General features: G+C 45.3%; 1 protein-coding gene across 2 annotated transcripts; it reads left to right on the top strand.

Moving 5' to 3' along the window:
* On the top strand, positions 1 to 10,806 carry LOC128354734 (ribosome-binding protein 1-like). Of its 2 annotated transcripts, none has more exons than XM_053314905.1 (24): positions 1 to 79; positions 3,079 to 3,759; positions 3,841 to 3,944; positions 4,328 to 4,450; positions 4,530 to 4,682; positions 4,803 to 4,921; positions 5,011 to 5,164; positions 5,246 to 5,342; positions 5,537 to 5,616; positions 5,783 to 5,820; positions 5,904 to 5,990; positions 6,146 to 6,194; positions 6,373 to 6,413; positions 6,527 to 6,614; positions 6,712 to 6,762; positions 6,845 to 6,937; positions 8,777 to 8,848; positions 9,305 to 9,379; positions 9,457 to 9,549; positions 9,757 to 9,825; positions 9,909 to 10,001; positions 10,190 to 10,273; positions 10,378 to 10,443; positions 10,542 to 10,806. In XM_053314905.1, the coding sequence occupies exons 2-24, from the start codon at positions 3,084 to 3,086 to the stop codon at positions 10,578 to 10,580; spliced, it is 2,544 nt and encodes an 847-aa protein (XP_053170880.1). In that variant the 5' UTR covers positions 1 to 79; positions 3,079 to 3,083; the 3' UTR covers positions 10,581 to 10,806. The 2 variants fall into 2 exon arrangements, with proteins under 2 accessions (XP_053170880.1, XP_053170881.1); XM_053314906.1 differs by having other exon boundaries at positions 8 to 79; positions 3,082 to 3,759.

Below are 10,806 nucleotides of genomic sequence, written 5' to 3' on the forward strand. Positions count from 1 at the left end.
GCCGGCGGGGGGCGGGGCTTGCGGTCCAGGTCGGAGAAAGTGCCACGCGACTGAGGCTCAGCTGCTCGCGGACCTGAAGGTAAAATATGAGTTTTATTATCTGAGAAAAGAAAAGAAGAAATAAGAGAAGAGCTTTAAATGAAACAGAACATTTTAACCTTTAATCATTAAATCATTTAAGTTATTGAAACATCAGAAACTAGAAGCCAGTTTGCTTTTATTCATTTATTTAGTCAGGATGTGAAAATCTGAAGCAGAAAAAAACCCAAAGTGTTTGTTTTTAACAGAATCAGAAGAAAAAGTTGCTGCAGACGTTTAAAGAGAGGATGACGTCACGGGTTTAATGTAAAGAGAGGTTATAGTAGAGATGACGTGTGCGTGTTGGTGTGTTTGGGGACCAGTTTGGGTTGAAACAGGTTTATGGGGACTCTGTGCACGCGCTGAGAGGACATTATGTTCACTCTCACTTTAAACTTTACTCTTTGATCTCAAGTCAGACTTTAACATCAAGTTTAAACTTTAAGTTTTAATGATTAAAGTTTAGTGTGAAGAAATTATTAATGTGTTAATGGAGTCCTCACAAGGCTGGAAAGTCTGTCTGTGTGTGTAGGTGTGTGTGTTTTAGTACATGTATGTGTGTTTTGTGTATGTGTGTGTATGTGTGAGTGTTTGTGTGTGTGTATTTTGTATGTATGTGTAGGTGTGTGAGTGTGTGTGTGCGTATTTGAATGTGTGTATGTGCATGTGTAGGTGTATGTGTGTTTTAGTACATGTATGTGTAGTTGTGTGTGTGCGTGTGCATATTTGAATGTGTGTATGTGTGTGTGTAACTGTCACACACATTTATTTAAATATTTTAAAACGTTTTAATGTTTAAAGATATTTTTACTTTTCTTTATTTAAATAACTTTATTTTAAACCAATGAGTCATGTTACTGTTGAAGATGCCGAACAGAAGATTATAAACTTATAATAAATAATAATATCTGACACTGCAGGAAACTAAACCAGCTTTATTAATGAAATGATCATTTAATCATTTATTTATTACTCAGTTCATCTTTTAGTTGGTTAAATGTTGTTTTTAATAAAGAAGTTAAAAGTTAAACTAGATTTAAAAGCAGCATCAGGTTTGTTAAAATGTACATTTAGTATTTGTGTTGGTTTTATCCCTCCTTGAGTCAAGGAAGGAAGGAAGGAAGGAGGAAGGGAGGAAGGAAAGAAAGAAAGAAGGGAGGAAGGAAGGAAAGAAAGAAGGGAGGAAGGGAGGAAGGAAGGAGTGAAGGAAGGGAGGAAGAAGGAAGGACAGAAGGGAGGAAGGAAGGAAAGAAAGAAAGAAGGGAGGAAGGAAGGAGGGAAAGAAGGGGGGAAGGAAAGGAGGGAAGGAAGGAAAGAAAGAAGGGAGGAAGGAAGGAAGGGAGGAAGAAGGAACAGAAGGAAGGAAGGAAGGAAAGAAAGAAAGGAGGGAGGGAGGAAGGAAGGATAGAAGGAAGGAAGGAAGTAAGTAAGGAAGGAAGGGAGGAAGGGAGGGACTAAATTCAGACTGAACTCCGCAGCAAGACATCATGGACGTTACGACCAGTTCAATATAATCAATATATTAAAAAAAGATCAATAAGAGAGATTTGAAATCACATTTAAACCATTTTATACCAAAAGACTGAATGCTCCTGAACATGTCAAATGGTGTAACCACAAAATGTCAAATGGTGTAACCCAGGGGTGTCAAACATGCCGCCTGTGGACCAGAACTGGCCCGCCAAGGGGTCCAATCCGGCCCACTGTCCTTCCTTCCTTCCTTCCTTCCATCTCTCCTTCCTTTCTTCCTTTTTTCCTTCCTTCCTTCCTTCCTTCCTTCCTTCCTCCCTCCCTTCCAAAGTTTTTATGGTTACACCACTTAGACATTTTTACCATAATCCTCTAATATATTCTCTCTAAATGGATTAAAAGCAGAAATTTGATGCTGGGTCCACAAAAACAGAATGTGTGAAGTTATTCATACTTTTATTTTCACATTTTAACCCTTTAAATTTAAATAATGTTAAAATGATTTCTACATTTTTTTTCTCCTAAAAACATTTGTATTAAAAAAAACAGTGTTGTAAAAGTGGATTATATTTATTTCACATTTCACTAAAACCTTAAAAAAAAACCTGGTTTAAAGTGATCAAAGAAGAGAAGAAGAGAAGAAGAAAGACCCTAACCCTTCACTATCAGAGTCTTTACTGAGTGAATCTTTAATGAATGAAGCTGCTGAACACACACACGCTGAACTTTGACCTCCACTCAGCAGATAAACAACCAACGCAAAAATCAATCAGTGAGACACAAAGACGCTCGGCTCCACTCAGGCTGTGGTGCAGACAGCGCCCCCAGCAGGCCGCTCAGGGAACTCTCCTGTTGTCCTCGAGTCAAGGAAGGAAGGAAAGGAGGGAGGAAGGAAGGGAGGAAGGAAGGAAAGGAGGGAGGAAGGAAGGGAGGAAGAAGGATGAAAAGGAGGGGGGAAGGAAAGAGGGAAGGGAGGAAGGAAGAAAGGGAGGAAAGAAAGAAGGAAGGGATGAAAGGGAGGGGAAGGAAAGAAAGAGAGAAAGAGGGAGGAAGGATGGAGGAAAGAAGGAAGGAAGGTAGGAGGGAGGGAGGGAGAAAGGATGGAAGGAAGGGAGGAAGGAAGGAAAGAAGGACAGAAGGAAGGAAGAAAGGGGGATGGAGGAAGGAAAGAAGGAAGGGAGGAAAGAGAGGGGAAGGAAAGAAAGAGAGAGGGATGGAGGAAGGAATGAAAGGAGGGAGGAAAGGAAGGAAGGGAGGAAAGAAGGAAGGAGAGAAGGAGGGAGAAAGGAAAAGAGGAAGGGAGGAGGGAAGGAAAGAAGTACAGAAGGAAGGAAGAAAGGGGGATGGAGGAAGAACAGACAGAAGGAAGGAAAGGAAGGAAGGAAGGAAGGAAGAGAGGAAAGAAGGAACAGTGAAAACAGACGGGGTCAATTTGACCCGCGAGGACGACAGGAAGGTTAAAGAACAAAAAGAAGAGAAACGTCTCAAAATGCTGAATAATTATTAATCTGAAGTTTTATTTCCTCTCAGCAGTCATGGACGACCCTCAAACTCTCGGCTTCCTGGTCTTCGGAGGCTTCATGGTCGTCTCGGCGGTGGCCATCGTCCTCGTCTCCACGCTGTCCATGAAGGAGACGTCGTACGAGGAGGCGCTCGCCAAGCAGCGGCGCCGGCTCGACCAGGCGGCGCCGGCCAGGGGAGACAAGAAGAAGAAGGACAAGACGACAGAGAAGAAGAACAAAGCCAAGAGGAAGGAGGAGCGGCAGACCTCCGAGCCCGGCAGCGACGGGGGCGAGGAGCCGGTGGTGGTGACCTGCACCGAGCCCGAATCTGACCCTGAACCTGCCGCAGAGCCTGAACCGGCACCTGAACTGGCACCTGAATTGGCACCTGAATTGGCACCTGAACCGGCACCTGAATTGGCACCTGAACCAGCACCTGAACCGGCACCTGAACGCACCGCCGCCGAGCCTCCTGCAGCCGCCTCACCGAAGGGGAAGAAGAAGAAGAAGTCAGCCAAGGTGGAGCCAGCTGCCGTCATGGCTGCTAAGGAGGTTCTGGTCATGGCCGTTGCCCCGGTGATGGACGTTGCCCCGGTGATGGCCGTCGCCCCGGTGATGGATGTCACCGAACAACCGGCCGCCGCCAAAACTGAAGAACCCAAAGAAACCTCGACCAAGAAGAAGAAACCCAAAAACAAACCCGAGACAGGTGAGCGACCGCCAGGAACCGTTAAACGTTCTCCGACATCGTCAATAAAACTTCGTTAAAACATTTATTTCTGTCCCGTAGCGTCGCTGCCGCAGAGCGAGCTGATTACCACCGTCTCCAAGGCAACGCTCAACGAAGACGAGACAAACAAACTGAAGAAGAAGACCGGCGACACCTGGCAGCTGGTAGATCAATCAATCAGTCAATAGTGTTCTAGTAGGTTCATAAGGTTCTATGAGCTGGGAGCGCAGTGTTCTAGTAGGTTCATAAGGTTCTATGAGCTGGGAGCGCAGTGTTCTAGTAGGTTCATAAGGTTCTATGAGCTGGGAGCGCAGTGTTCTAGTAGGTTCATAAGGTTCTACGAGCTGGGAGCACAGTGTTCTAGTAGGTTCATAAGGTTCTATGAGCTGCCTGAATATAATGGATTATAATAATCCGATGATAATGTGATGATGGATTAATAGTAATCTGGTATTAACAGATTATAGTAATGTGATATTAAAGGATTATAATAATCCAGCGTAGCAGCTCAGAGTGTATGAGGTGTAAACGCTGCCCTGTGTTTCAGGCCTCTCAGAGAGGAGACCCGCTGTCCTCTCTGAAGAAGCAGCTGGAGGACAAAGACAAGCAGCTGACGGCTCAGCAGGACGCCGCCGCCGCCGCCAAGACTCGCCTCCGGGAGCTCAGCAAGGTGAACCCAGACCGGATCGGTTCATTAGTTCAGATAAACCATGAAGTTCCTCTAAATATGATCCGTTTCTGTTCTTCAGGAACTCGGTGCTGAGAAGTCCAAGCTGGCGTCTGTGGAGTCGCGTCTGAAGGCGGAGCTCGGCGCTCGCGGTCAGGAAGTCGACGCCTTGCGGGCCGGCATGAAGACCGCTGACCAGGAACACCAGAACCAAACCCAGCAGCTCAACAAGAAGGTTCGGTTCTGTTTAACCCGCAGCCGGTCCAGGACGTTCTGTTTTATGTTCTCTGACTAAAGTACGACTGTAGGAAGAGTTAGAACAAACTGTGTTTCTGTGTTCTTTAACCTCGGGCAGATCGAGGGTCTTCAGGAGCAGCTGGAGAACGGACCCAACGCCCAGCTGGCTCGCCTGCAGCAGGAGAACTCGATCCTTCGCGACGCCTTGAACCAGGCGACCAGCCAGGCGGAGAGCAGGTAACCCGCCAGTTCCCTGACGAACCCAGAACCCCCCCCCTCCCCCCGACCCTCTGCTGACATCATATTGGTTGCCCCCCCCCCCACAGGCAGAACGCTGAGCTGGCCCGTCTGCGGCAGGACTGCGTCCGTCTGGGTCGGGAACTGTCGGAGCGCTCCGATGCTCAGCGGACCGATGAGGAACGCCGGACCGGTCTGGAGGCCAAGATGGCCGCCGCTGAGAAGGAGCTGGCCCGGGTCCAGGTGAGTAGCTCAACTGTTTCTATGACAACCACCAATCAGCTGTAAACAGGAAGTGACCCGTGTGTGTGTGTGTGTCTGCAGCTGGTCCACGCCGACACCGAGCGCGCTCTGCAGCAGCAGCTACAGGAAGTGAGTCTGGAGCTGAAAGCGTCGCAGCAGGAAGTCGCAGCTGTTAGCGGTCAGTGTTCCTGTTAGCACTTTAGCATGTTAGCATGCGGCTAACGGCTGGTTTTGTATCAATGATGTAATGTAAATATGTACGTATTAATAAATGTCTGAACTCCTGGTTTCAGCGATGCTAACTAACACTGAATAATACTGACTTTAAACATGCATCATAGAGATGAATATTATGGTCTGTTTGCTCCTCAGAGCTGCAGGGGGCGCTAGCGTCCAGAGAGACTGAGGTGCAGGAGCTGAAGGCTCAGCTGGAGAGCCAGGCAGCCGCCCAGGTAACGCTAACATGAAACTGAATAGAAACATGTTGTCACATCTGTTAAAGCTTCAGGTAGAGTTTAATCAAAGAAGGCGGCATTTCCTGTTTTCAAAATAAAATATAGTATATATGGGTCAGTGAGACGTTTTGATCTGAAGCTAACCGTTAGCGTTTGTCTGCAGGTGGAGAACTCGTCTGAAGCGGAGCAGCTGAAGAACGAGTACGAACGTTTTTATTATTATATTAAAACCGTAACGTGAGTCTAAATGTGTGTCGGACTGACTTCCTGTGTGTCTCCGCTAGCGTGCAACGCAGAGAAGAACAAGTCAGCACTCTGGAGGCGGAGCTTAGCCAGCTGAGGACGGAGCTACAGCTGATGACATCACAGAGGTGAGAAACAGGAAGCAGCTGAATCAGACGAGAAGAAGCTCAAGTGTTGATAAATACGTTACTGTACGATAACGTCGATAGTGTCGTGGGTCATGTGATGATGACGAGGAAACTAAAAACAGACTTCATGTTTTTTCTTCTCTTCCTGTTCTCAGACTGGAGGAAGCTGGCGAAGCAGCAGCAGAAGATCAGACGCAGAAAGACGTACGTTTAAATTCACTAAACATTAAAATGATCATATTTACCTGCAGGCCAGGTAACGATCAGCAGCTGAGACTCAGATGTCAGATTGTTCTTGAACACACCACAAACAGCCTCTGTGGAAAATGAAGCAGAATCACTTCAAATAAACTTTCTCACATTTTATATTTCTTCTCTGCAGGGTTCAGGAAGTGAGACGGAGTCCGATCAGCCGTTCGAAAGGTGAAAATGAGTCCAGTTAAAGTTAAAGTTAAAGTTTCTTTACTGTTAAACGTCAGGAAAGGAAAATAAAATCTCTGAAAGTCTTACTGAAGCTTTGAGTCGTTGTGTTTCAGTCTGGAGGAAGACTCTCAGCTGCTGCGTCTGGAGGAAGAACTGCAGCAGCTCAGAGAGGAGCTGCAACAGGCCCGTAACCACGGCAACGTGAGTCCAACAGGAACTCATCATTACAGTTTAATTAAGTTTGGAAGTTTGAAACAGTTGCTGATAAGTTTGGTTGATGTTGTTCTTGGTTGTCCAGCAGCTGCAGGAGGAAGCAGAGCAGCGGGAGGCGGGGCTTAAAGCAGCGCTGGTCAGTGATTGGCTGAGATAAAGTTTATTAAAGGTCAAACAGCTGAGAGCAGAACGTGACGATGAATGTTTTCTGTGTTCAGACTGAAGCTGAGTCCAGATGTGCGTCTCTGCGTTCAGACTTCCAGGCGTCGCTGCAGGTTCTGTTTCCAACCGTCTCTGTGGAGGCGGAGCAGGTCAGTCAGCTGTTTCCTGTTTCCTGTCGTGTGTGTGTGTGTGTGTGTGTGTGTGTGTGAGCAAGGCACTGAAGGATGGTCCCAGTGACCTGAGATTATTTTTCTGTGATGAGAAATCTTAGTTTTAGTTTTATTGTCACTGTAATGACTCAGTGTAATGACTCAGTGTAGTGACTCAGTATAGTGACTCAGTGTAGTGACTCAGTGTAGTGACTCAGTATAGTGACTCAGTGTAGTGACTCAGTGTAGTGACTCAGTGTAGTGACTCAGTATAGTGACTCAGTATAATGACTCAGTATAGTGACTCAGTGTAGTGACTCAGTGTAATGACTCAGTATAATGACTCAGTATAGTGACTCAGTGTAGTGACTCAGTATAGTGACTCAGTATAGTGACTCAGTATAGTGACTCAGTGTAGTGACTCAGTATAATGACTCAGTGTAGTGACTCAGTGTAATTACTCAGTATAGTGACTCAGTGTAGTGACTCAGTGTAATGACTCAGTGTAGTGACTCAGTGTAGTGACTCAGTGTAGTGACTCAGTATAGTGACTCAGTATAATGACTCAGTATAATGACTCAGTGTAGTGACTCAGTGTAATGACTCAGTATAATGACTCAGTGTAGTGACTCAGTGTAGTGACTCAGTATAGTGACTCAGTATAGTGACTCAGTGTAATGACTCAGTGTAATGACTCAGTGTAGTGACTCAGTGTAGTGACTCAGTATAATGACTCAGTATAGTGACTCAGTGTAATGATTCAGTATAATGACTCAGTGTAATGACTCAGTATAGTGACTCAGTGTAGTGACTCAGTATAATGACTCAGTGTAGTGACTCAGTGTAGTGAATCAGTGTAGTGACTCAGTATAATGACTCAGTGTAGTGACTCAGTGTAGTGACTCAGTGTAGTGACTCAGTATAGTGACTCAGTGTAGTGACTCAGTGTAATGACTCAGTATAGTGACTCAGTATAGTGACTCAGTGTAATGACTCAGTATAATGACTCAGTATAATGACTCAGTATAGTGACTCAGTATAATGACTCAGTGTAGTGACTCAGTGTAATGACTCAGTATAGTGACTCAGTGTAATGACTCAGTATAGTGACTCAGTGTAATGACTCAGTGTAGTGACTCAGTGTAATGACTCAGTATAATGACTCAGTATAATGACTCAGTGTAATGACTCAGTGTAGTGACTCAGTATAGTGACTCAGTGTAATGACTCAGTATAGTGACTCAGTGTAGTGACTCAGTATAATGACTCAGTGTAGTGACTCAGTATAGTGACTCAGTATAATGACTCAGTGTAGTGACTCAGTATAGTGACTCAGTATAGTGACTCAGTATAGTGACTCAGTATAGTGACTCAGTGTAGTGACTCAGTATAGTGACTCAGTGTAGTGACTCAGTATAGTGACTCAGTGTAGTGACTCAGTGTAGTGACTCAGTATAGTGACTCAGTGTAGTGACTCAGTGTAGTGACTCAGTATAGTGACTCAGTGTAGTGACTCAGTATAATGACTCAGTGTAGTGACTCAGTATAGTGACTCAGTGTAGTGACTCAGTATAATGACTCAGTATAGTGACTCAGTATAGTGACTCAGTATAATGACTCAGTATAGTGACTCAGTGTAGTGACTCAGTGTAGTGACTCAGTATAATGACTCAGTATAGTGACTCAGTGTAGTGACTCAGTGTAGTGACTCAGTGTAGTGACTCAGTATAATGACTCAGTATAGTGACTCAGTATAGTGACTCAGTGTAGTGACTCAGTGTAATGACTCAGTGCCCAGCAGACAGCAGGATGTTAACAGTAAGTGCTTTTCCTCTGCAGAGCGACTGGCTCGACGTGTTCACCCAGAAAGTTCAGGAGAGTAAAACTGAAGAGGAGAGGTCTCACTCTGAGGTAAGAACACGCTCAGCTGTTCGAGTCACAGCGGGGAAATACAACCAACACTTTACAGACCTGAGAACGGACAGTTTCACTTTCCCACTGAACTCTGAGATTCTTCACATGTAGAAATGTTCACAGGAAACACTCAACAGGTTGAAGTGTAGGAACCTTTAAGGAAACTTCTTAAGTATGGTTTTGTCTTTCATCTGCTGGACTCCAGGACAATACTAATGTAGGAACTCCTTTTACAAGCTGCTGTTTCATTTAGAACATTTTGGTAGATCTTTGGTCAACTTTGTTTGGAACCTTTCCAGAGACTCTTAGGAAGTCATTTTGGTAATATTTTGAAAGTGTTTATTTGTTGAGCCTCTGAAGCTTTAATAGTCAGAAGTACTTTTAGGACCTCAGGAACATTATTTTAGGAGGAGAGGATGTTGATGATATGTGATGATGTGTTTTGGTGATCAGCTGCAGGCGAGGCTGAAGGAGGCCGAGGACCAACGGGAGGAGTTGGATCAGAGCAGGAAGCTGCTGCAGGAGACGGTGAGATGATCTTTAAAATAACTTAATCAACGCAAACTCATCAAACTGCTTCATCTCATTTATTATATGTGTGACAGGAGGCGGAGCTTCAGGCGCTAAAACAACGTTCAGAAGAAGAAGAAAACGTCTGGAAGAACAAACTGAGCGACGCCGAGAACGAGAAGCAGAAGGTTTCACATCATATACACAATATACAGATATACTATATATATATATATATATACTATTTATCATATAGAGATACTGTATTATATAAATATATATATGTATATATATATATATATATATATATATATATATATATATATATACTGTAATCATATAGAGATATTATATATGATCATACAGAGGGAGTGACAGCGTTGTGGTGTCTGCAGGTTCTGGATCAGCTGAAGCAGCAGGAGGAAGACGAGTCGAAGAACACAGAGACAGAAAACACACAGCAGGTTTGTCTTCGCCGCCGCTTCTTCTTCTTCTTCTTCTTCTGTGGTTTTACTGTGCGGCTGTGTGACGTGTGTTTGTGTGTCAGCTGAAGGATCAGCTGATGCTGATGGAGGCTCAGCTGGAGAAACAGCTGGAGGAGGCGAGCATCAGCCAGAGCTGCAGCGAGGAGCTCGCCCAGGTCAGTGAGACACGCTGCATCATACATGTTCACATGATCACATGTTCAGACGGTCACATGATCACATGATCACATGTTCAGACGGTCACATGATCACATGTTCAGACGGTCACATGATCAGATGATCACGTGATCACATGATCACATGTTGAGCCAGTCACATGATCAGACGGTCATACGTGTTGCAGGTGCGCTCTCAGCTGCAACAGGTGAGCGTGCGGCTGCAGGCGGAGCAGAGTCAGAGACAACAGCTGGAAGAAGAGCTGCAGCAGGTCAGACACACAAGAGCCATGATGAAGTGATGATGTCGTAATGATGTCACCACCATGATGTCGTGATGATGTCATGATGGTTGTAATGATGTCATGTTTTTCAGGTTCGACAGGAAATAGCGGCGCTGCAGCAGGCGGAGGCTGATCAGACGTCAGCTGATCCGTTGAAGGTTCGTGACCTCGTGTTTTCTGTTCACGACGTGATGACATCACTTCCTGTGGAGCCCGTGTGACCCGCTGTCTTCTTCTTCGTGTGTTTTGTGTGCAGGAAGTCACGGTGGAGCTGAAGGAGGAGACGTCAGTGTGAGCGGACGACCGGAGACGACGCAGAGCGCTCGCTTCGTCACTGTCCTGTTGCCATGGTTACAGAGACGATGACATCACACACATTCAGTTACTGAGACAGTCGGAGCTGGTTACGGACAAACTGTGAACATACGTGTTAAACGTGTAGAAACATGATGAGGTCATCACGACAGCAGACATCAGTTCTGCTGCGACGCTTCAGGAACAATAAAGTTTGATTCAAATCA

Source organism: Scomber japonicus, unplaced genomic scaffold (genome assembly GCF_027409825.1).
Source record: "Scomber japonicus isolate fScoJap1 unplaced genomic scaffold, fScoJap1.pri scaffold_506, whole genome shotgun sequence".
NCBI classification, from domain to species: Eukaryota; Metazoa; Chordata; class Actinopteri; order Scombriformes; family Scombridae; genus Scomber; species Scomber japonicus.

Coding starts and splice junctions, on each gene's coding strand:
- LOC128354734 (XM_053314905.1), top strand. CDS start 3,084: ATGGACGACCCTCAAACTCTCGGCTTCCTGGTCTTCGGAGGCTTCATG. Junction 6,414..6,526: donor TCCGATCAGCCGTTCGAAAG/GTGAAAATGAGT, acceptor GTTGTGTTTCAG/TCTGGAGGAAGACTCTCAGC. Junction 6,615..6,711: donor AGGCCCGTAACCACGGCAAC/GTGAGTCCAACA, acceptor TTGGTTGTCCAG/CAGCTGCAGGAGGAAGCAGA.